The sequence below is a fragment of the Nerophis ophidion genome, linkage group LG03, assembly GCF_033978795.1.
Source record: "Nerophis ophidion isolate RoL-2023_Sa linkage group LG03, RoL_Noph_v1.0, whole genome shotgun sequence".
NCBI lineage: Eukaryota > Metazoa > Chordata > Actinopteri > Syngnathiformes > Syngnathidae > Nerophis > Nerophis ophidion.
Window position 1 is genome coordinate 28,825,480 of NC_084613.1, and position 27,500 is coordinate 28,852,979.

General features: G+C 38.5%; 1 protein-coding gene across 2 annotated transcripts in view; it reads right to left on the bottom strand.

Moving 5' to 3' along the window:
• slco3a1a (solute carrier organic anion transporter family member 3A1a) overlaps window positions 1-27,500 on the bottom strand; it is a 94,830-nt gene that overhangs the window by 16,835 nt on the left and 50,495 nt on the right. For both annotated transcript variants that reach the window (XM_061894795.1, XM_061894796.1), the window contains exons 3-6: window positions 9,976-10,074; window positions 9,633-9,911; window positions 5,575-5,739; window positions 4,159-4,357 (exon numbers count right to left, since the gene is read on the bottom strand). In XM_061894795.1, the coding sequence (XP_061750779.1) occupies window positions 4,159-4,357; window positions 5,575-5,739; window positions 9,633-9,911; window positions 9,976-10,074 (742 nt within the window). The remainder of the gene's footprint in view (window positions 1-4,158; window positions 4,358-5,574; window positions 5,740-9,632; window positions 9,912-9,975; window positions 10,075-27,500) is intronic.

A 27,500-nucleotide genomic window follows, 5' to 3' on the forward strand; every position in this document is an offset into this window, starting at 1 on the left:
GACAAAATTGGTGCAGTTCAGCTAAATTTATTGTCTTTCTGACATAGACTTGTTTCCTCAGCATTGTCCACATGTTCTCAATGGGGTTTAAGTCAGGAATTCGGGGAGGCCATTCTAAAATCTAATTCTAGAATGACTTAGCCATCCCTTCACTACTTTTGACAAGTGTTTGGGGTCATTGTCCTGATGGAACACCCAACTGCGCCCAAGACCCAACCTCCAGGCTAATGATTTTAGGTTGCCCTGAAGAATTTGGAGGTAATCCTCCTTTTTCATTGTCCCATTTACTCTCTAGAGCACCAGTTCCATTGGCAGCAGCAACACAGGCCAAGCGCATAATACTACCACTATCATGCTTGACGGTATGGTAGTGGTAGTATTTAAGTGAAGCGGTTAATTAAGTGAAGTAAATTATATTTATATAGCGCTTTTCTGACGACTTAAAGTGCTTTACATAGGTAAACCCATTATCTACATCTTTTAAGTCACATTTAAATCAGTGTGGGTGGCACTGGTAGCGGGTGGGTAAAGGACATAATGACAGTGACAAGGATGACGAAAGCGGGGATTGAACCTGGAACCCTCAAGTGGCTGGCATGGCCACTTTACCAATAGAGCCACGCCATCCCAAGTGGTGTGAACTAGGGCTAGGACTGAAAAAATTATCAATATATATTGCCAATATCGGTATAAAATATGTTCAATTAGTATATATTTTTTAATTGAAAGAAACCAGAAAGAAAGAAGCAAAGTTGGTTGCATGAACAAAGGCATTTGTAATTTGGTAAGCTAACAAAACAGGAAGTGATAAGTAAACAATGGGAGGTACACGCTAAACAGCCAATTGTGTTAACGGTATCAACTATCATGTTTGGTTGCGCCATCTTGCTGTCTTGCTGTTGATTCTCTGCATGGAGCAACAAGAGAAACTAAAAATGAGTGCTGCAGAGACTGAAGTAATTGTGGATAAAACAGGAAAAGTCACCTCAACAGTATGCCGTATTTTTTTGGATTCATTGAAATGGTCGTTCGCCGCGCTCCTCTTTTCTTTTCAACCCTTGTTCGTTCCCTATTCGGATGTGCGGAAACAACAGGTAGGAACTAAAGTGCAGGACTCTATAGCTAAAATAAAGAACAAAAAATGACAAATCTGCTACAATAAAATAATAATTTGGTTCAATAATATTCAAATAATATTTACTGCATAAAAAAATATTTCCATACAAAAATAAGAATTACAGATTAAATTAAATGTTACACAGACCACTTAACTTCCTGGCACTAAACCTGTAAAAAATAGTTCAGATTTCTCTATGTTTACATTTTCACTCTTTGCACTATTTTGTTACACTTTTTTAAGCATTTCTTACAAATGTCTTATTTTTCTAGCTTAATTTTAAAGTGCTTATTGTGGTTTTCATTGTCTGTTTTTCATGGTTGTGTTGAAATTTCATTTCTGCGTTGAAAGCTGAGGGGATTATAATGAGAAGAAAGTTTTATTTGAAATACAAACCCCGTTTCCATATGAGTTGGGAAATTGTGTTAGATGTAAATAAACGGAATACAATGATTTGCAAATCCTTTTCAACCCATATTCAGTTGAATATGCTACAAAAAGAAGATATTTGATGTTCAAACTCATAAACTTTTTTTTTTGCAAATAATAATCAACTTAGAATTTCATGGCTGCATCGCATGCCAAAGTAGTTGGGAAAGGGCATGTTCACCATTGTGTTACATCACCTTTTCATTTAACAAGACTCCATAAATGTTTGGGAACTGAGGAAACTAATTGTTGAAGCTTTGAAAGTGGAATTCTTTCTCATTCTTGTTTTATCTAGAGCTTTAGTCGTTCAACAGTCCAGGGTCTCCGCTGTAGTATTTTACGCTTCATAATGCGCCACACATTTTCGATGGGAGACAGGTCTGGACTGCAGGCGGGCCAGGAAAGTATCCGCACTTTTTTTTTACTACGAAACCACTCTGTCGTAACACTTGTCTTGGCATTGTCTTGTTGAAATAAGCAGTGGCGTCCATGATAACGTTGCGTGGATGACAACATATGTTGCTCAAAAACCTGTATGGACCTCTCAGCATTAATGGTGCCTTTACAGATGTGTAAGTTACCCATGCCTTGGGCACTAATACACCCCCATACCATCACAGATGCTGGCTTTTGAACTTTGCGCCGATAACAATCCGGATGGTTATTTTCCTCTTTGTTCCGGACACCACGTCCACAGTTTCCAAATACAATTTGAAATGTGGACTCGTCAGACCACAGAACACTTTTCCACTTTGCATCAGTCCATCTTAGATGATCTCGGGCACAGCGAAGCCAGCGGCGTTCCTTGCTGTTGTTGATAAATGGGTTTTGCTTTGCATAGCAGAGTTTTAACTTGCACTTACAGATGTAGCAACCAACTGTAGTTACCGACAGTGGTTTTATGAAGTGTTCCTTAGCCCATGTGGTGATATCCTTTAAAGACTGATGTCGGTTTTTGATGCAGTACCGCCTGAGGGATCAAAGTAATATCATCGCTTACGTGCAGTGATTTCTCCAGATTCTCTGAACATTTTGATGATTTTACGGACCGTATATGGTAAAATCCCTAAATTCCTTGCAATAGCTCGTTGAGAATTGTTCTAAAACTGATAGACAATTTGCTTACAAATGGGTGACCCTCCCCCCATCCTTGTTTGTGAAATACTTAACATTTCATGGAAGCTGCTTTTATACCAAATCATGGCACCCACCTGTTCCCAATTAGCCTGCACACCTGTGGGATGTTCAAAATAAGTATTTGATGAGCATTTCTCAACGTTTTTAGTATTTATTGCCACCTTTCCCAACTTGTTTGTCATGTGTTGCTGCCATCAAATTCTAAAGTTAATGATTATTTGCAAAAAAAAATGTTTATCAGTTTGAACATCAAATATGTTGTCGTTGTTGCATATTTAACTGAATATGGGTTGAAAATGATTTGCAAATCATTGTATTCCATTTATATTTACATCTAACACAATTTTCCAACTCATATGGAAATGGGATATGTATTTTTTTTTAAAATATATTATATAATTCCCCTGGTCTTTATTTTCGATAGGTCAAAAATTATCCATAGTGAAAAAATGTACAAACCCCGTTTCCATATGAGTTGGGAAATTGTCCATCCATCCATCCATTTTCTACCGCTTATTCCCTTTTGGGGTCGCGGGGGGCTATCTCAGCTACAATCGGGCGGAAGGCGGGGTACACCCTGGACAAGTCGCCACCTCATCGCAGGGCCAACACAGATAGACAGACAACATTCACACTCACATTCAAACACTAGGGCCAATTTTGTGGTGCCAATCAACCTATCCCCAGGTGCATGTCTTTGGAAGTGGGAGGAAGCCGGAGTACCCGGAGGGAACCCACGCATTCACGGGGAGAACATGCAAACTCCACACAGAAAGTTCCCGAGCCTGGATTTGAACCCAGGACTGCAGGAACTTCGGATTGTGAGGCAGATGCACTAACCCCTCTGCCACCGTGAAGCCATTGGGAAATTGTGTTAGATGTAAATATAAACAGAATACAATGATTTGCAAATCATTTTCAATCCATATTCAGCTGAATATGCTACAAAGACAACATATTTGATGTTCAAAGTGATAAACTTTTTTATTGTTGAAAATAATCATTAACTTCAGAATTTGATTCCGGCAACACGTGACAAAGAAGTTAGGAAAGGTGGCAATAAATACTGATGAAGTTGAGGAATGCTCATCAAACACTTATTTGGAACATCCCACAGGTGTGCAAGCTAATTGGTGTTACATCACCACTGTGGTGTAACGCAGTGGTGAACATGCCCTTTCCCAACTACTTTGGCACATGTTGCAGCCATGAAATTCATTTACAAAAAAATAAATAAAGTTTATGAGTTTGAACATCAAATATCTGGTCTTTGTAGTGCATTCAATTGAATATGGGTGGAAACGGATTTGCAAATCATTGTATTCCATTTATATTTACATCTAACACAATTTCCCAACTCCTATGGAAACGGGGTGTGTACATCGTGATACAGTTTTCAGCCATATTGCCCAGCCCTAGTGTGAACTGGCGCATTCTTACGGTATCATGCCAATCATTGATTGAGTGTCTCTTACCTGTTGCCGTACATAACCGTGACCCCGGCAACGGAGCCCGTGTTGCAGCCCAGGAACAGGAAGGAGATGTAGCACGCGGTGGAGATCAGGTTGACCAGCATGGCCATGCGGATTGCTCCAAGTGCCGACAAGTTGAGCTTCTTCACCAGCAGGCCACCCATGAAGATTCCCAGACACGCGCACGGAATAGCAGTCATGCCTGTTCAGGCAAAAGAATCCATGAAATTAAGGTTAATACATCTCAATATATCAGAGTGGACACAGGAGATGTGGAAGTTTTCACATTATGTGGCCTAACAATGACATAAGTGATAAATAAGATTAAAAAATTAAATATAAAAATGAAAAAGACATTCACATAAGTGGTTGTCGACATAACCAAAATGGGACCGAAACTAGCCGCTGCCTGCAAATTTAAAAATTTAAACAAAAAAAAATGTTTTGCACAAAAAAATTAAAGTGGTGCATCTTGTTAGTTGCTAAGGTAGAATCCAGGTTAACACTGCCATTCTTTTACTTTGAAGCTTACTTTGCCCTGAACAGGAAGTCAATGTCTATAGGTTGCAGGTCTGCAACCTTTACAATCAAAAGAGACATTTTGTCACCTGCTCCGCTAAACGCAGTCCTTCTCAAATAGTGGCGCGAGCCGCTCTGCAATGCTAGGGGGGGCGGAGCGCGTGTGACCTTGAGGATCAGGCCTTTTTTTTCTCTGTACCAGAATATGATGAAACGTATGTAGCACTTGGTTGTAACCTCAGTGGGAAACAAGGAAAGGCCGGTGTGTTGTTTCCTTTAATGTTAATAAACTTACAATGTTATGCAGAGGTGTTGTTATAATAATTTTATAGACAAATTATCCGATTTAGTATGTGCGTGGGCAGGTGGGGCACAAAATATTTTGTTCTTTCGCAAAAAAATATATTTGAGAAGCACTGCGCTAAAAAAAAACATGTACGTTTTGTGGCTCTAAACTTTTAAAAATGTTCATCTTTTTTATTTGCTATTTTACGTGAAAATCCATCCGTCCATATAAAATTAACCTCTTTTACTTTAGGGCAAGTATTTACGGTTAACTTGAAAAGCTGAAGTGAACACACAGGCTTCCAAACTCTTTCAATTACCATCCTTGCGCCTGACGGCCTCACAGACAGTCCGAAATTATAGAACTCTTTAAAAAATGCAAATTTTCCTCATTTTGGTGTTAAAAAAATCTGAGTGAGCCGGATACAATGTTGCAGACCTCTGGTATAGTTCAATTAGTAGTCATTCAAACTGCTTAGTGATAATAATTCTTAAAATTAGCCCTCTGGGTCTCAAATTGGAATTGTCGACGAAAGCGTGGGACGAAACTCGAGTATGTTGTCACTGCATCAAAATGCCGGTATGAATGAAGATACACATCCGTGTTGCCCAGACCTAACAGCTGGTTTGCTGAGGTGGTGGTGTGGTTGAACTGCTGCTCGAGGTATTTGCCCAAGAAGGCGGCGAAACCTGCCACCACGGCGATCTCCATGCAGGCTGCTAGGATGATGCAGGTGAAGACGGGATTCGATAGCAGGTGTTTGGTTACTTTGGGGATCACTGCATGAACGACAGACACAAAAATAAGGTTTCTTTACAAAAGACAGAATTCAGCTAAGCTAACAGAGGTGGGAATATTCAAGCACCTCACATTTTGATTCCAATTCTTGGGATAACAAAATCTATTCTAACACCATTCTCGTAATATATTATTTGGTATATAAATTATAATGAAAAACGTTTTCAAAACAGGTTACAAGTTAGAAAAGCTCCTCTTGGCTGCTGACGTACAGCCAAAAAAACGTATAATCCCAGGCTCGGGATCTTTCTGTGTGGAGTTTGCATGTTCTCCCCGTGAATGCGTGGGTTACCTCCGGGTACTCCGGCTTCCTCCCACCTCCAAAGACGTGCACCTGGGGATAGGTTGATTGGCAACACTAAATTGGCCCTAGTGTGTGAATGTGAGTGTGAATGTTGTTTGTCTATCTGTGTTGGCCCTGCGATGAAGTGGCGACTTCTCCAGGGTGTACCCCGCCTTCTGCCCAATTGTAGCTGAGATAGGCGCCAGCGCCCCCCGCGACCCCAAAAGGGAATAAGCGGTAGAAAATGGATGGATGGATATATATATATATATATATATATATATATATATATATATATATATATATGTGTGTATTTTTTTGTTTGTTTGTTCGTTTACAAAAATCACAGAATTTTAGTCAATCTAAAAACAAGAAAAATTTTAGAAAAATTGAGCAACCCCAATTCTAACCCAATACCAGCTTTACAATACTTTACAAACATTACGAATCAATTGAAAACACATACAAATATAATACTAATAAATGTGATGTAATAGGAATAAGAACAATATCAACAATAGTTGTATAATATTTTAAATCCAAAAATGGATTCTTGAAAAAAAAAATTCCCCCCAATATTTTTTCTCTACATTTGACAAATTATGAGCAGCCCTACAAACTAATCAGTTAAGATAGTTAATGTTATTTTGTCTGAACTTAAAAAGGATGTTTTTTTGTTTTACCAATGTCAAAACTTAACTTATTCCTCCCTTTTGAAACCGTGTTGTTACAAAGCTCCTTTTCGTTTGCTGATTTGCATTTGTTTTATTCCAATATGATCTTTTATTCATACTTTTTGTCATGCAAATAATTGAGCCTTCGAGGGCCACTACAATTTCAGTCTGTGTATTTGATGTTTTTTTGCATCCAAATAGCATAAACAAGTGAGAAATACAACATCAATAACACTTCAGAAACTGAACGCTAAGCAAGGTTGAAGAGATTACACGATTAGGACTTCTTTTTTGATTATTTAGCTGATTTTTAAAGAAAAAAATATTGAGATTTTAAACTACTTCAGTTTTAGTGGGTTTCAGTTTTTGAGGTGTACAGTAAATAGTTTGGTACAAAAACAAAACGACATACAAATTAAAATATAGGAGCTCTCAATGTTATTTTAGTGGAAACACACACACTCACACACCTATATATACATGTACACACAATATATATAAACATGTATATAAACACACACACACACACACACATATACCGGTATATATATATATATATATATATATATATATATGTATGTATATATATATATATATATATATACATATATATATATATATACATATATATATATATAATATATTCACACACACACACACTATACATATATATATATTTTGTTTTATTTAAATTTTTTTGCTCTATGCTTTTTACCTGTAAAGCACTTCAGTCCAATTTTAAAATGATTGTAAACGTACTATATAAATAAAGTTGCCTCGCCATCCCATGTATATGCATATGTATATCTATCTAAATATATATATATATACATATAATATACTGTATGTATATATATATATATACACTCACACGCACGCACCCATATACATATATACACATACATACCTACATATATAAATACACACACATACATATAGACGCACACATGCACATATGTATATATATATATATATATACACATACATACATATTATATATATACATATTATATATATACATATATATACATATATACATATATATACATATATATACATATATATATATATATATATATATATATATATATATATATATATATATATATATATATATATATACATATATACATATATATATATATATATATATATACATACACACACACACACACACACATACATATATATACATACAGTTGGGATCAAAATTATTAAACCCCCACACAATTTTGGTGTTTTAGCAAGTTGGGACATTTATTCCGTATTTTGTTTATAGTCATATCAAATAAAGATGTGTGAAATAGACAAATGCAACTTAAATTATAACGCTGTATCTTACAAAATACCAAAAAAGGACATTTTTCCTAATATCTCATTGACAAAATTATCCAACCCCCTAGTTACATGCATCTTTAGTACTTAGTAGAATACCCTTTGGCAGTAATTACATCCTTCAAACGTGATACATAACCGGACACAAGCTTCTTGCAACGATCTACAGGTATTTTAGCCCATTCCTCTTGGGCAAAGGCCTCCAGTTCATTCATATTCTTGGGCTTGTGTGCTGCAACTGCCTTCTTCAAGTCCCACCACAGCTTTTCTATAGGATTTAGGTCTAGCGACCATGAAGGCCACTCCAGAGTCTTCCAGCCCTTCTTCTGCAACCACTCTGATGTTGATTTGGAGGTATGCTTGGGATCGTTGTCCTGTTGGAAGGTCCAACGTCTCCCAAGCCTCAGCTTCGTCACTGACTTCATGACATTTGCAGCTAATATATCCTGGTAGGAAATAGAATTCATAATGCCTTGAACGCGCTGGAGATTCCCGGTACCTGAGGCAGAGAAACAGCCCCAGAGCATGATTGACCCCCCACCATGCTTAACAGTAGGCAAGGTGTTCTTCTCTTTGTAAGCTTCATTTTTTGTCCTCCAGGCATAACGTTGATTCATAGGCCCAAAGAGTTCCACTTTTGTCTCATCACTCCATAGAACAGTTTCCCAAAACCTTTGGGGTTTGTCTAGATGATTTTTGGCATACTTGTGCCTGGTGGTCAGAAGTGAGGTGCGCCTGGGAGTTCTGGTATGGAGGCCTTCATCTCATAGTGCGCGCCTTATTGTCTGGGACAAAACCTGCGTTCCCCCCTCTGCAATGTACTGTTGTAGTTCCTCAGCTGTTACCCGGGGGTTTTTCACCGCTGTACGCTTCAAATACCGGATAGCAGTTGCACACAGCATCCTCTTTCTACCACGCCCAGGTAGTGTTTCCACTGTGCATTTAGCTTTAAACTTGCGAATTATGCTCCCAACTGTGTCTCTTGGAATGTGTAATGTCTTGCTATTTTCTTATATCCATATCCTTTCTTATGAAGAGAAATTACCTCCTCTCTTGACTTCTTTGACCATTCCCTGGACTTTACCATGTTGCAAATACACCATTGACCATCTACAAGAAGCTGAGCGTCACAGTCCTTTTCAATCAGTTTAATTGTTGCTCGTTATGGTTCTAATCACATCTACAGGTGTTTTCAACACCTGATTCAAAAGACCTTATACAAATTCTGTTCTTAAGAGTTATGATCTTCAAGGGGTTGAATAATTTTGTCAATGAGATATTAAGAGAAATGACACTGTTTGGTATGTTACAAAATATAATGTTGTAATTCAAGTTGCATTTGTCTATTTAATGCATCTTTATTTGATATGACTATAAACAAAATACGGAATAAATTTCCAACTTGCTAAAACACCAAAATTGTGTGGGGGTTGAATAATTTTGATCACAACTGTACATATATATATATATATATATATTTATTAGTTGTTAGTAGTAGTGCCCTTTTTGATGTGTTTGAATGTACACAATTTATGTAATCTGTAATATGTGAACCATGTGAAAATGCTTCTTGTAGGCGCACCCCTGAGTTGCTGACAGCAGGTGGGGCTGTTGGCCAACTCGTGGTTGCTCACGGCACCGTTGCTGGTCTTCGGAGCCTCATAGTCTGGACTCAAAGGAGCAGCAGGAGGAAGCATGGTCTGCTCACTGTCCAGCCCCTCCTCCCTCTCCTTGGTGGGCAGGGACTGAGGGAAGCCGAACATCAGGAGGGAGGAGCTAAAGAGTAAGGCACCACACAGGAGGAAGCCCGCCCACCAGGCCCCGATCCATCTCGGGTCCTCGGGAGTGATGCCCAGCTTATCTGTAAGGAGAAGTGGTATGTTGTTCATTCTAAGAGACGTTGAGAGACGTTGTTTCTAACTTACTGGTATCAATGAAGACGGCATCCACGTAATACTTAGTGCAGACTGAGCCCAGGATAAAGCCACAGGCAGGCCCAAACACAAGAGTGGAAAAGAGGATTCCTGTAAAAAAAGAGCGGATAAAGCAAACATAAAACAGAAATTATGTAACAGGTGTATCAAAAAGGCTGCATCATACAGTAAGCTCCTTCCTCAAGACACAAACTTCACAACCTGGCTTTCTTCTTCAATTTGAACCAAACTAGTTTTCTGCCTAAACGGCTGCTGGGACAAAATTAGTTATCAAATACAAAGTGTGGTAAGAATATTTCAGGAGGATTAAAAGCCAGAAAATTGATGATCATCATGCAAGATTTTATAGAAGGACCAGTCATAACAGAGCAATAAATAAGACATTTTTCCCTCACTTATCATGTCCAGGGTTGTGGGGAGCTGGAGCCTATCAGAGCTGAGGGTGGAATAGCAGGCTGAGTCAAGTGCGAGGCTATGATGGCAAGTGTAGCAAAAATAGCATCTCTGTCATGGCTGCTCGGTACAATAATAATAATAATAATAATAATAGTAATAGTGGATTAGATTTACAGTGAAACCTCAATTTACAAACATTGGGTTCCCTTAACAGGGTTGGTAAATCGAAAAATTCCTATAGGGAAGCAAATTTCTCCATAGGAAACAATGTACCGTATTTTCCTCACTATAAGGCGCACCTAAAAACCTACAATTTTCTCAAAAGCTGACAGTGCGCCTTATAATCTGGTGCGCCTTATATATGGACCAATATTGAGCCACAACAGGTCACACAAATACGGTAAGCAGCCGCCGATTTAATTTTCCCCTGTAGGAGAAGTGTGCGGTGCATGCTAGGATATATGACTGCGCCAGGTGTGCCATTTGTGTGTTTATGTAAAGACCCCAAAATGGCTCCTATAGAGAGACATGATTTAAGGAAAGCAGGAATTGTCACTGAACTGCTAGACAACAGCAGCGAGCGACACTGTCTCCATTAACGATGTCTCGAAATAGTGCAAAGCAATAACAATATATCAATAACTCAACGTTGCTCAAATGATGTCACACAACACAACACACAAAATAAACATGTAAAGCTCACTTTATTGAGTTATTCCTCATCCACGAATCCCTCGAATTTTTTTTCTTCACTGTCCGAATTAAACATGCCGCAAAAGGTCTCGCAACTACGGTAAGCTGCCGCCAACTTCCTTTTCCCTCGTAGAAGAAGAATCGCGTGGTGCATGCTGTGATATATGACTGCGGGAAGCGTGCCGTTTCTGTGTGTTTATGTAAAGACCCCAAAATGGCTCCTACTAAGATACACGCTTACGACGCAGAGTTTCGCTTACGACGCAGAGTTTAAACTCAAGGCGATCAGTCACACAGTGGCCCATGGTAATAGAGCAACAGCGAGAGAATTTGACATTAACAGCAGCGACACTGACTTGTTTATGACAACTTCGACGAGACGAGGCCGGGCATGTTGGATGCCGTATACGCCCAACAGTTTGATTCGAACACTGAAGAATAATTTGAGGGATTCGTGAATGAGGAATGACTTAATAAAGTGAGCTTTACATGATTATTTTGTGTGTTGTGTTGTGTGACATTATCGTTTGAGCAACGTTGAGTTATTGATATATTGTTGCTTTGCACTATTTCGAGTGTTACTATATTGTGATTGCACAAACGTTTAATTTACCATAACAGTATCAGACTGTTTTTTACATGTTTATTGAATCGAGGAAAATAATAAAACAGCTGTTATTCATTTTGGGAGTGAACGGAGTTGTCAGAACTCTGGTTTGTAATCTATTAATAAAGTTTGACTGACCTATCTGACGGTTTTGTTGACATTCCCTTTGCGCAGCTCCATCTAAAGGATGCATAACGTAACCCCAGCCTCTACTGTAGCATTTATTCTATGCGCCTTATAATGCGGTGCGCCTTATATATGAACAACGTTTTAAAATAGGCCATTCACTAAAGATGCGCCTTATAATCTGGTGCGCCTTATAGGGCAGAAAATACGGTAATTATGAACAATGGGTTCCAGCCTGTGAGGTTCAGCTGGCATTGTGGTGATGCGGGTGCGTTCTCTCGTTGATGCAGTGGGATAAGACACAGCATGAAGGTAAGAAATGATTTATTTATACTAAAGAACAAACTAAGAACAAAAACACTTGCACAAGGCACTAAGGACAAAAAAACAGAACTAGCATGGGAGCTAGAAAGAACTGAAAGCGCTAGCATGTGAGTTAGGTAAACAAACAGAGGAATAGCGTGGAAGCTAACGAATACAAAAAGTTCTTTACCACAATCGGGGATAGCGACGTCACCTGTTGCATCGGACAACAAACTAGAATCCGCGGTCCAATGAAAAAAAAGGGCAGGCTTAAATATAGGGGATAATCACAAAGCAGGTGCGTGTGAAAAACAAAAGGCTGGTGACACAAATGTGTAACTATGGAAACGGAAACAAACAGGGAGTGCCACCAGGAACTAAGGGAGTCAAATACTAACAAGACGATACAAAACAGAACCAAAACCTGAATATGACATGATCCGAGCCGCGGATCATGACACAGCCGTGACAAAAGTTCATATTTTAGTGAAGGTTTGTACACAAAATCAAGTGCTATACAGCAGTGGTCCCCAACCTTTTTGTATCAGCAGACCGGTCAACGCTTAATAATTTGTCCCGCGGCCCGGGGGTGGGGGTGGGTGAGATCCTTTTTTTTTTTTCTTTGTCATGAAAAAGGGAGGTGTTTGTGGTTGGTGCACTTATTGTAAGTGTATATGGTGTTTTTTATGTTGATTTAATAAAAAAAAAAAAAAAAAATTATTATTATTATTTTTTTTAATAAAAATAAAAAAATCTGCGGCCTGGTGGTTGGGGACCACTGCTATACAGTACTGTAGATCAACCATCCATTCATACATTTTCTACCGCTTGTCCCTTTTGGGGTCGCGAGGGGTGCTGTAGCCTAGCCCAGCTGCACATGGAACAAACATAACAATGAATTAACTATCTCTTTATCAACAAGCTGCTGTCCTCTGTATGCGCTGCTCTGCCAGCCGCACACACACACGTATTTGTTACCCTCAGAAATCGATCAGAAATCACAAAAATATTCTACTTCAACAACCATTTTGCTACAATAATAAACATTTTAAAAAGTAAAATCCACTTGCATTATCATCGCCAACGGAGGAGCTGACGAAAAAGGAGCAGACAAAGTGAAAACAAGGGATCAAGGAGCGGGGCTGTTTATTTGTGCTCTTGGAAGAGGCTCCGCTGAACAATATATAGTCTTTTTCTTTTTCTCCGCTGTGAAGTCGCTGAACAATAAATAGTCTTTTTCTTTTCCTCCGCTGTGAAGTAAGTCTGCTCTGGCATATTTTCCATTAAAGTCGGGTCGTATCACAATTAAAACCTGCTCTAGTACAAAGCCTTATTCGGCAATTCTTCCATACTTAAGAGCGCCGTTAATGTACTCCTCACAAACAGTCTTTTTCTTAATGCCTCAGCAATTCCCTTTTTCTTTTTCATGCTGGTCTGTTGTCTTTTTGGGACTCATATTGAGTAACCAAAATTGACAAAACTTGTCAAAACGCCAACACTGAAGCCCTGAGAAGTGACTAGTAGTGTGATGCTGCGCCCTCTTTTTTGCCCACATGCGTGACACAAAATGAATGAATGAATGAAACATTCGTACAGAAACATGATTCGCACAAGGAAGCATATTTGGCTCGATTTGAAAAGTGCAAAATTCAAAAAGTTTGCAAATAGGATTTTGTAAATTGAAGTTCCACTGTTGACTTTAAAAGTGTGTGGCACTGAGGTCCAATATGGCTAAGTCGGCAATTACAGTGAGTAGGGCTTGGCGATATGGCCTTTTTTTAATATCTCTATATTTTTAGGCCATATCGCGAATATATATCTCGGTATTTTGCCTTAGCCTTGAATTAACACTTGATACATATAATCACCTCAGTATGATGATTCTATGTGTCTACATTAAAACATTCTTGTTTTCTAGGGACGGCGTGGCACAGTGAGAGAGAGTGGCCGTGCGCAACCCGAGGGTCAATCCCCACCTAGTACCAACCTCGTCACGTCCGTTGTGTCCTTGAGCAAGACACTTCACCCTTGCTCCTGATGGGTGCTGGTTAGCGCCTTTCATGGCAGCTCCCTCCATCAGTGTGTGAATGTGTGTGTGAATGGGTAAATGTGGAAGTAGTGTCAAGGCGCTTTGAGTACTTTGAAGGTAGAAGAGCGCTGTACAAGTACAACCCATTTATCGTTATTTACATTCAATTGAATAGACTGCAAAGACAAGATATTTAACGTTCGAACTACAAGTACAACGCATTTATCATTTATTTGTTCATACTGCATTAATATATGCTCATTTTAAACTTTCATGCAGAGAGGGAAATCACAACTAAGTCAATTGACCAAAACTGTATTTATTAAACAGTTATTAAGCAGTGGCACAAACATTCAACAGAAAGTGCAAGATTGTCAGAGAGATTTTAAAACAAGCTATTAGTGCACTTTTGTGCATGATGTCACTAAGATGACATATGAATAAAACAACACTAAATTAAAGTGTACTTTTTGTACAGAACACCACTACAATAATTTAAAAAAAATAAAGTGCACTTTTGTGCATGATGTCACACAAGATATTTCAATAAGTGTCAAATAAAAATGAGCTGCATTATAGGAAATCAAATAGTGTTCGTCCTTCGCTATGTGGTAGGTTACTGCGGACATTATCTCCTTTTGTTGTTGACTATTTCTTTCATACGGTGTTGATCTGGAAATGTTTGCCTCGGCATTTTGATGGTGTGGGTGGGTGGCACCGAATGGAGATGTTCAAATGCGGAGTAAGCACTCTTCATTATCTAGCAGGTGACTTTTCAAATGATGCTAGTAATGCTGATTTTGGTAGCAACGCTTTTGCCGCATACTTGACAAATTAGTACTGTCTGTCTGACATATTCCCGCTTGAAGCCAAATCACAGCCAGACGATGGACCCCCTGCTGTTTTTCTTGGGAATTATTAGTTCTTCATTTGTTACCAGATTCGCACCTTCTCTCTCTCTCGTAATACCACTAGCATCACAACTAACGTTACCCATGCTGCTACCTCTCTGCTCCGCGAGGGCGTATACGTATGTGACATATGACGTGACAGTATGTGACGTATGTAAGAAGGTGCGCTTGCTGTCGTGAGAAGGAGAGACAAGAAAGAGTGAGAAACGCATGCAGTGTAATGCCAGCAGCTAAAAGCAACTGTGTGAGAACGTATACCCGAATATCACGATATAGTCATTTTCTATATCGCACAGACAAACCCGCAATTAGGGCTGGGCGATATATCGATATATACGATATATCGCGGGTTTGTCTCTGTGCGATATAAAAAAATGACTATATCGTAATATTCGAGTATACATTCTCACACAGTTGCTTTTAACTGCGGGCATTACGCTCTTATCACTCTTTCCTGTCTCTCCTTCTCACAGACAAGCAGGCACACAAACTTACACATGTCACATACTGTCACGTCATACGTCACATGCGTATACGCCCTCGCCCAGCAGAGAGGCAGCAGACTGAGCTGCTAACGTAGCCGTACTAGTGGTAATACGAGAGAAAGAAGGTGTGGATCTGGTAACAAATGAAGGAAGACTTAAAGGCCTACTGAAATGAGATTTTCTTATTTAAACTGGGATAGCAGGTCCATTCTATGTGTAATATTTGATCATTTCGCGATGTTGCCATATTTTTGCTGAAATGATTTAGTAAAGAACATCGACGATAAAGTTCGCAACTTTCGGTCGCTAAAAAAAAGCCTTGCCTTTACCGGAAGTAGCAGACGATGTGCGCGTGACGTCACCGGTGTGAGGGCTCCTCACATCCTCACATTGTTTATAATGTGAGCCACCAGCAGTAAGAGCAATTCGGACCGAGAAAGCGACGATTTCCCCATTAATTTGAGCGAGGACGAAAGATTCGTGGATGAGGAAAGTTAAAGTGAAGCACTAATAAAAAATAAAAAAATAAAAAGGCGACGGCTCCAGGCGGCGGCAGTGGGAGAGTTTAAGATGTAATTAGACACATTTACTAGGATAATTCTGGAAAATCCCTTATCTGCTTATTGTGTTAATAGTATTTTAGTGAGATTATAGTCATACCTGAAAGTCGGATAGCTGCGGTGAACGCCAGTATCTCTGTGAGAAGCCGAGGAGCCAAGATCACAGCTGCCTTTTTGAGCTGCAGGATGAGGTCGCATAATCTACTAAAGTCTCCGGTAAGAGCAGACTTAAAATCACAATTTTCCCATCCCAAAACTTGCTGGTTGATGTAGAGAAACATGTTCGCTTGACCACTCTGTGTTAAAGCTTCACAACAAAGAAACACCAGCTGTGTTTTCGTGCTAAAGGCAGCTGCAATCCACCGCTTTCCACCAACAGCACTGTTATTGGACGTCTCCATTATTAATTGAACAAATTGCAAAAGATTCAGCAACACAGATGTCCAAAATACTGTGTAATTGCGCGATGAAAAGAGACAACTTTTAGCCGTAAGTGGTGCTGGGCTAATATGTCCCCTTCAACCAATAACGTCACAAACAAGCGTCATCATTCCGCAACGTTTTCAACAGGAAACTCCGCAGGAAATTTAAAATTGTAATTTAGTAAACCAAACCGGCTGTATTGGCATGTGTTGCAATGTTAAGATTTCATCATTGATATATAAACTATCAGACTGCGTGGTGGGTAGTAGTGGGTTTCAGTAGGCCTTTAATTCCCAATAAAAACAGCAGGGGGTTCATCGTCTGGTGGTGGTTCGGCTTCAAGTGGGAATATGTCGAACAGACAACCGTAATTTGTCAAGTGTGGGGCAAAAGTGTTGCTATAAAAAGTAGCATAACTGCTAATATGTAGCATCATTTGAAAAGTCACTCGGTAGAGAATGAAAAAAATTTCATAATGATTTTTTCATAAGAATACTATTTGATTTCCTATTTTGCAGCTCATTTTTATGTGACACATTAAAATGTCTTTGACAATCTTGCACTTTATGTTTTGGAAATGACTTGAATGTTTGTGCCATTGCTTAATAACTTTAATAAATACACTTTTGGTCAATTGACTTAGTTGTGATTTCCCTCTCTGCATGAAATTTTAAAAGTAGCATATATGAATGCAGTATGAAGAAGAATGTTTTAATGTAGACACATAGAATCATCATACTGCTGTGATTATATGTATCAAGTGTTCATTCAAGGCCAAGGCAAAATATCGTAATATATATCGTATATCACGATATGGCCTAAAAATATCGAGATATTAAAAAAAGGCCATATCGCCCAGCCCTACCCGCAATATATCGATATTTAATAGTGAGTCATATCTATTCAAATGTTAAAAATGTTTTACATTAAGATGAACATATTTCATTCCCTAATACTTGCTATGATTTATTGTGTCAACGCACAAATTGGAGATGTTTTAAAATGAGACCGCTGATGTTTAGTAGTTCATCCCAAACCCTTCCCACAATGAATTTATTGTGCAGTAGTGTTGTTAAATAAGTCTGGGGTCAAATGTTTAGCAATGTTTGAAAAAAATAAAGTAAATTTTTCACAAAATAAGACATCAAGGTTGATATGGTCAGCAGCTTTGAAGACCACGTGGCAGACAGACACCATCATGCGTGTTTACTCATACAGCAGCCTCCCCTGCTTCATTTGATTACTGGCTAAAAAAAAAAATCCCCCCACTTCCTCTGCTTTCTCAACAAGATAGACACCCACTGTTGAAGTCAGCAGTGAGGTCAAAATGTACACACCCCTTTTAAAATACTCTTATGATGTCACTCAGCTCTCTTTGACCACATGGTCATTTATTAACAATATAACCTCCTGAGAGTCATCCGCAGTGAGGGTTTGGGTTTTGCATAACAGGGCTACTCTTTTTAGAAATGTGTAACTTGGAAAAAATGAATAAACCGAAAACATGAGGATATTGCAGAACACAACTGGAGATGGGTACCGTACTCAACAATACACATTTTCTGTACTTTTGTTGCTGTTGAATTTAATTGCAACATTTTAAAATGAGCTGATTATGACAACTGCTGTCAAGTTGTCATAGCTTTATACAGTTGCAAGTCCAAGACATTAGATGGTACCATTGCAGTAATGTAGTTTGTGGTGTGTTGGTCAGTTCAGTCTTTGCGGAATTTCGTCTTTTGTTGTGCCGCAAAATCTGTAAATACCCTAAGCATTGTACTTATTTTGCAACAGCTGTTTGATTGTAATGTGAATCGTAGTTGTAGTTTTTATGAACATATATGTAGGTGTTGAAATCGCCATGTAAAACCGCGAGTGCCGAGGTGCGATGTCAGACACCACGTTTGACGCATTGAAACATGGCACTGTTGGATGACTTGATGCCCCGTAGGACTATCGGAATTCGGTCAGTGCCAAAAAACTAGTACATTTGGTACCCATTGCTAAACAGAACCACTGTTGTATCAGCGGTAGAGATGTAACGATATCAACATTTTATTTGGACAGTTATGATTATTATCACGGTTAGGGATGGGAATCGAAAACAGTTTTTTGTTCAGAACCGTTTCCCAGTGTATCAATTGCTTGGATTCACTTGCCCTTTATTCAAACGGTTGTGTTATCGATCCTTCTGGGTGGGGATGATGTTGCGTAGTGACTTCAGATCTCAAAGTGGCAGAGCCCGGGCGCAACAAACGCTTTACCGTTGACTAGATTTTACAAAAAAATATTGCAACAGCGCAACTTTTAATAATTATAAGGCTGCCAGTTCATCAAGAAGACAACCGAGTAATATAATGAAACATTTGAACACAGCAAACAATAATTATAAATTCAACCGAAAGTAGATTTTAGTCTTCCATAGCGTTTTTACTTGCATGGCTTCTTCATTAATTACTTCAAGCAAGGTTTGTAAGTTTTACAATATAACTCAGGCCAGGGCAATTATTTTGAGTTGGGGGCCAAATTTAGTGAAAAAAACGTGTCTGCGGGCCAGTATATTTATTTTTAGGAACACTATTGCAATACCTCACAATAATGAAAGCTAAAAACGTTAAAACAGACCACCTTAAAAAAAAAGGAAATGAAATTTTAATTTTTTTTACTGAATGAGACACCAAGAATGTACATGAAAATGAAGAATGTTACAATATTAACTATGAGGGATAAAACACGGAATATTGACAACATATGAACGTCACACCCCCTTCTCCATCCAAATATTTTACAATCAAGAGAAATGCAACAAAAATGCAACAAAAACAGCGAAATATGAATGCGAAGGGTAAAAAATAAACCTACCTACAATCTGATATATCACTAAGATTTAGAACTTCGTTGTAAAAATCTCCTTCCATGTCTGTCCCTGACACCCGCATTTCAGGTTCTGGAAACACTCAGTGGAAACGCTCCCCACCCACACTGCTTGGTACCTCGTCTGAGCTGCTGTGACTTCCATTTCCATAGTAACTAATTAGATTACCATAGTAACTAATGCAAAATTGCAGATTCCAACAATTGACATACTTAGTATAGTTCAAGACTTAGTCATTAGAAAAGATCACTGCACATTACAATGGCAGCTACATTTTCCATCTTCATCCAGCTATCCATTTCTTACCGCTTATTCCCTTTTGGGGTCGCGGGGGGCGCTGGCGCCTATCTCAGCTACAATCGGGCGGAAGGCGTGTACACCCTGGACAAGTCGCCACCTCATCACAGGGCCAACACAGATAGACAGACAACATTCACACTCACATTCACACACTAGGGCCAATTTAGTGCTGCCAATCAACCTATCCCCAGGTGCATGTCTTTGGAAGTGGGTGGAAGCCGGAGTACCCAGAGGGACCATCTTAAAGATCTAAAGTAATTATTTGGGAATGTCCGGCAGGCCAGATTGAAAAGATTGGGGCGGCATGGCGTAGTGGGTAGAGCGGCCGTGCCAGAAACCTGAGGGTTGCAGGTTCGCTTCCCACTTATGGACATCAAAGTCGCTGCCGTTGTGTCCTTGGGCAGGACACTTCACCCTTTGCCCCCGGTGCCGCTCACACCGGTGAATGAATGATGAATGTATGATTGGTGGTGGTCGGAGGGGCCGTAGGCGCAAACTGGCAGCCACGCTTCCGTCAGTCTACCCCAGGGCACCTGTGGCTACAGATGTAGCTTACCACCAACAGGTGTGAATGAATGATGGGTTCCCACTTCTCTGTGAGCGCTTTGAGTATATAACAATAGAAAAGCGCGATATAAATCTAATCCTTTATTATTATTATTATTAAAAGCTTAACGGGCAGCAAGTGGCCTCCGGGCCTTAATTCGCCAAGGTCTGAAATAACTTAAACTGTTTATAATTATAAAACCGTCCCATGTGTGATGTCTGCAGAAGTGCCATCATTTGCCATCACAATGTAATGAAGCATGAATTATGTATTGAGTCTGTTTAGCTGATTGGAGAGCTAGCTTCCGCAGCTAAGGGCCCCTGACGATGACTTCTGTTTTGTTTGATTAGCTGTTTTACTGCTGTGTTACAGGCACCCAGTTGGAAACAATTAAACCATGTAAATAAACATTTACTAAATCTTTATGTGTATCTTTATGTGTAAATAAGTCATTTTACAACATATATATCGACGACTAATACAAGGGGTGGAAAACATTCCCCTAAAATTAAGTGGGTGTGGCTTATACACCAGTGCGCTCTATAGTCCATACAATACGGTAACTAAAATAAATATGCACACTGTTAAAAAAAACACAATTTTTCATGTTTTGTGTTTCTTAGGCTTCACGGATAGTGTTTTAGTTTTAGTGTTTTTTCTTTTTTAATGGCTAAGCTTTTATTGTTCTGAATATTGGTTTGTATTGTAGCACTTTAAGATGTATTTAAACAAAAAGTGTGTAGCAATTAAAATGTATTATTTCATTTTTCTGGCCATTGTTTTCTATTGTGTTCAGCGGTCCTTAAACGCACCATAAAAACACCTGTCTATCAAAAGATCACTCTGTTCTAAGAGAGCACAGCCTGTATGTCCAATGTACACTTAGTTGCTCAGTCATGTGTTTATCTAATGGGTACAGATGTTAATGACTCTTGTTTTCATGTTAGCCTTTAAGGTAGCGAGCTGGCACCAGTCAGGTGGTGAGTTTACCGGGAAGCAATTATCAATCCTGGTTTTTCGATAATTGGAATACGAACTATCAGGAGTTTTACCGCGGTTATTAACACCGTTAATCGCTACATCCATCAAGAGATGGATGTAGCGATCCGGTAAGAAGGAAAATAGTCAGCATTCATAGTTCTAATCATTGATTGTAAACTAGAGTAACACAATGAGTTTCACACCAACAGTTGAGTAGCACAAGAAGCATTTTAAAGCACATGCAGAGGAACATTTTAAAAATACAGTTAAACCTCTTTTAGTGGCCACAAGGCAAAATTCTGGCAACTGAGCTTTTTAATGTTTTTTTTTTACATTTGTAAAATGTATTTACTTTTTTTTTTAAAGTGCATTACTGTAATCCAAATATGTTGGATTTAGTTGACCTATTTTTTTGTTGTTGCAACAAATCCTCAATTAACTTCAGCCAACCAAAGTACCAAAAATGTTTGTAAAAATGTTAACCCTTTTAAGGCTTTTTGATCCAATGATGTCACAGTTTTGAATTAGTATACATTTCTATAACACAAGTTATTTTACTTTCTTTCTTTTTTATCCTTTATTTAGATTGCAACAACCAAAAAGTACTTCTAAGAAATCAAATTTAAACAAAATAAAAAAACATTCAACATATTGTGTGTCTGCTTATTATGCTTAATTTGTCCTGCCACACTCAAATATAATATTTCTGATTTTTCATCAACAGAATACATGAACTTTATGCAGTAATATTTAGTATATAATGACAGTATACATATATGTAATGTCAACCATGAAAACTAAAAAAAAAAAAAAAATCACTTATCACTTCCTAAAACATACCCCTCTTTGTTGTACCTATGAAAAATGCTTTACTAATTCAAACCGCAGATTGAATATATAAAGGGAAAAATATCCAAATCCATTGCTATTTTTTATAAAGTAAAACACATGCTGAATAATAAATGTCTGCCTGTCACATTATTCTTTTATTTTTCCATATTTAACATATTGTTTGAAGTTTGGGGAAATGTTTATATAGACATAGAAATTGGGTCTATGTAATCATAGACCCAATAATTAAACTTAAAAAAGAGTAATTAGAATAATACATAATAGCGTGCTACTCTGAATCTACCAATCCATTTATTCATAAGTAAAAATGTTCAGACATGTTATTTTTAAAAACAATGGAAATTATATTTTGAATAAATAACAACAGCTTTCCAGCTTGTATTGTTAAGTTAAGAGGAAAAAACTATAATTTACGGGGGATATTGATTTTTGAAATATGTAAAGTAAAAACGAATATAAAATACAAATATATTTGCGTTTTAGGGGTTAAATGATGGAAAAAGCTCAGTGAGGAGTTGAAGACATGTAGTTCTTTGTTAAGGTTTAAGAAAGCCTTGTAAGGTGAACTAACGGAAACTTATAAAATATAGTAACAATTACTTTCATCCCATTGATTTTTTTGAACGTTGATGTTCCAGGCAATCTAATTTTCAGTGAATGTATAGGATAGGCAAATATAAGTGTTGGCTTCAGCCTATTCCTTTTTCGATCATTCTTTTTCTTTTGTGTATGATTGTTAATATTGTATTTTTCAGACTATAAATCGCAGTTTTTTTCATAGTTTGGCCAGGCGTACGACTTATACTCAGAAGCAATTTATGTGTGAAATTATTAACACATTACCGTAAAATATCAAATAATATTATTTAGCTCATTCACGTAAGAGACTAGACGTATAAGATTTCATTGGATTTAGAGATTAGGAGTGACAGATTGTTTGGTAAACGTATAGCATGTTCTATATGTTATAGTTATTTGTATGACTCTTACCATAATAAGTTACGTTAACATACCAGGCACCTTCTCAGTTGGTTATTTATGCCTCATATAACGCACAATTATTCAGTCTGTTGTTCACTATTCTTTATTTATTTTAAATTGCCTTTCAAATGTCTATTCTTGGTGTTGGGTTTTATCAAATAAATTTCCCCCCAAAAATGTGACTTATACTCCAGTGCGACTTATATATGTTTTGTTACTTCTTTATACTTCTGTATACTGCGGAGCGATTTATATTCCGAAAAATACGGTAGGTTTAATCTGTGCTGTTGAATTGATCACACAAAATGGTTGATTGTATGACCGAAATAAAGTAATTTCATTCATTGACTTGTGGCATTATCTGATCAAGAGTGTAAAACGTTTTGTTTAAAAAAAATAAAAAAAATTACAAGTTTGATATTTTTGTTGTGTTGCTCTGAGTTAAGAAATTTCAGTAAAAAATAAAACAATTCAAAATGTTTTTATGACTGTCAAAAACTTAGGTACTTTTATGTCCTGTTTGGTTTTGAAGATTATTAAAATTGAAAGTGCCCAGAGGCTTAATGAAAAGAATCAAAACAATTTCGTCTGTGTTTCATTTTCTGTTAGCACTGTAGCTTCTTGCATGTTTGGACTTAAATCCACACGTAATCCTGTAGAGCCCCCATAAAATGCAGCACAAACAACAGGGACGTTCAGACAGGACGAGACATGAAAGGAAACAGACTTGTGGTTTCACAGCCCCATTGACACTTGGTTTGTCTTTTCCTTCAAATGCTCAGCCTTCAAAGAAGTACCACACTGCTCAACAATGCAGATAAAAACGCTTTGCAAAGTCGGAATGTGATGCATTAAGACAGTATGTCGTGCCGTGACACACAACTTTCTATATGTCGGGCAAATTGTCCTGTGGTGCAGCAAATGAGGCGGAGGCCCCCTCTGCTTCTCAGTGTTTCCTTAGAAACCGGCTGTTGTCTTGACGTGGCAACACCACAAGTGCCTTCACCACAGGAAAGCTCAAAGAGGAAATTGAGAGAATTGTAGACGATGATGACAACTCAAGCAGACAATGGACGCCAAGAAGAAGAAAAGCTATCGTGCCCACACTGGGCTGCTTTTAAAAGTGGTGTCTCCTTGATGAGAACGCAGCGCTGCAGTACGCCGCCGCCCCGTCAAAAAGTTTAGCCATCTACAAGGAATCATGCTGACTTCTCAATCTGCTGTTTCTGCACAAACCATCTTGGAGAATAGATTATATATTACTATATCTTGCTGGGATAGGTTCAAGCTTACCTACAATGAGGATAAGCGGTGTAGAAAAAGCATGGATGCCTCATTAATGCCTCTTTTCTACTGCTTTGTACCAACTTATCTCTATTGCTGCTATTTTTTCTGGCAAAACAAAGGTACTGTATTTTTGGGACCATAGGGCGCACACCGGATTATAAAGGTGCACTGCCGATGAGTGGCTCCATTTTCTATACAAAAGAATCATATTACACATTAAAGGGCTCATTTTATGATTTTTTTTTCTACATTAAAAAAAAAATCCTTGCCAAAACTCGATTAAATATTGGTCCGGCGTATTAAAACTGGAGGGCATTGCAGGCTAGTTTTGGACTAACTCTGGACACGCAAGAAGCTGTTCCATTAATAATGGAATAATGTAATGTTCCATTTTCCTATAGTTTGTGTGTATTCTTTTGCAAGGCGACATGTGTGTTACTGATGCAGTCTGCAACAAAATACAAACTCGGGGATCCTTCCATGCAACTTCAGACCGACAACAACCCATGCGTGTGCACGTGGAGCTCTTATGCGTGATTCTGTGCACTTCCATTGAAGATGAGACTGGGAGGGACTATCAGCCAGGCGCGCAGAGTGGGGGGTGGGATCTACAAATTGACTTCTGCCTGGTGACACACGATTCAAGTACCCCAGCTTCTAATATCCTGACAGTAACTACAATCATACTTAAGTTGAAAAGTAAAAATAAGTTTTACAAGATGTACGACAATAGACTGTGGGCTTTTTTTGCATTGCACTGCTTTTTCAAATCCCTTTTGTTAGATAAGTGCCAAACATATTTCTTCATGTGGCAGTTCACCAAAGCCTTTTTAGTCCCTGGTAAATTATCCTCCTGGAGCAGCATGTCAACAAGTAATTCAATAACACAGCCCAGTCTCCTGTTTTTGCCTCGGTCTAATTTGTTTACAGAGCAATAGCAACGGCTGGGAAAGCCACTGCCCATGAGACTTTCCCTTTCCGGATTATGAATAGAAAATATCCTACGCACTATTGTTTGGAACTAGCAGGAATGTTCGTTGGCTGAAGTAAAAATGAAAAGTCCAGAACGTTACTGTAGAAAGAAAAGCTCACAGGGATTGAAACGTCAAATGCATCATGTTTGCTCCGTCCGCAGTCCACTTGGTGTTTGTTATACCCTACTTTACAACAAAGCCAATTCCGCCTCCTCCACTGTAATCCTGCTCAAATTGTCTGGCTAATCCCCACCAAGCTAAATAAGACACAGCAGCTTTGGCAGCTTTCACAAGGTGGCCGTATCAGAAACTGACCGCGAGCTACATGCAAATTGTACAACAACTAACCCCTAAAGGTTAATTTAGTGACACAAACTGAATAATCTCGGCCAACAGGACGAAAAAAATGTGCCGTTAATTGGGGTCTGCCAAAGACTATATTAAAACAATATTTTTTATGAACACACATTTCCAAATAGTTCGCTCATGTGACATTTGACACTTACACAAAATAGGTAAACTATAACAAGCAGTGCCCCTTATGGGTTGGATTTAAAATTATTTGTCAATATTAAAGTTAAAGTACCAATGATTGTCACACACACACTAGGTGGGGCAAAATTATTCTCATCAACCTTGGTCACCCCCTGGGAGGTGAGTGGAGCAGTGAGCAGCAGCGGTGGCTGCGCTCAAGAATCATTTTTGGTGATTTAAACCCCAATACCAACCCTTGATGCTGAGTGAGGTAATGGGTCCCATTTTTATAATCTTTGGTATGACTCGGCCAGGGTTTGAACTCTCAACCTACCGATCTCAGGACGGACATTCTAACCACTAGGCTACCGAGTAGGTGGTATATACAGAAGGATATATGTATATCCTCTATATTTTAGAAATCAGACAGATGGTTGATGATCAATGGACTATTAATTGCTAAGTCTTTAACTTTATGTCTTTAAGCTTGCTCAAATTTTACACAAAAGTATTTTTGTCTGGCCCCTAAAGGTGTGTGACAAATTAGCAGCGATTCGGCTAAACACCAAAAAGTTACTGTGGGTGTTTTGTAGAGCGCATTGAAATGTGTGAGAATCTTTAAGTCAAACCGTATGTGTTACATTGTAACGCCGGTTCGGCATCGTGGTACCGGGTTCGATTCCCTCGAGGATGCGTCAAACGAAAGAACACAACAAAGGTAAGATCTAACAAATTTATTAACAAAAAGTGAGCTCTGAACAAAAACACTGGAGCTAATAAAAAGGGAAACAAAAGACGCTAGCGTGAAAGCTAGGAAATATAAAGAACTAAGATTTGGCACGATGGCACAAAAAATGAAAACAAAGATGATTAGCATGTGAGCTAAAGATGACAACAAAGTGGCTTGGCTAATGAGCTAGCGAGAAAAACATACCTGACGTTACTTGTTGCATGTGAGCAAATTAGAGTCCCAGAAAGAATAAACAGAAGAGGCTGGCTTATAAAGGGAAGGTAATTAGCAGAGAACAGGTGTGCAGGAACCGGGAGTAACAGCTGAAACTAATAAGTAACCATGGTGATGGACTAAACGGGAAATAAACGGATCAGACGGAGAATGAGAACAAAGATGGAAAAATAAACAATAATATTTGAAGATCCGAGTCACGGATCGCAACATACATGTTGCTGTTTGTCTGGACCCCGGGATGCAGAGACATGAATTAGAGCTAAAATGTTTAATACTTGAAGAAATAAGCTTTGAAACTGAAAAATAAAGTTTAGAATTTGGCTTTACTTGTATTTATTACTACTAGTTATGGTTAATTGAGTAGAGGCTAGAATTGGAGCATTCACTGCAAACCCCACATTCTCCACTTTCTTGGTGCTCTCATTCTCTTCTTGGGCTAAAATCTGTCTCCTGCTATCAGCAAACATGCCAATTGGTTTGATGTGAGTACTCCCAAATAGTCAACTGCTGTCCAACCAAGTGTGTATAAACTAAAAATCTATGTGCCCCCATACTTTAAGCTGGGTTAACTAAATTATATTCTTTAAGTAAAAAAAAAAGAATCACATTAGCGTCATACAGTATATCGTAATAGTGATTTCTGAAAAAAAATTGTACGTCTGCGTGCTGTCTGTGCCTTATAATGAAGTATTTTAGTAAATAAAACCACAGAAGACAAAATAATTTGTCTTCCTGGCAGTCAACC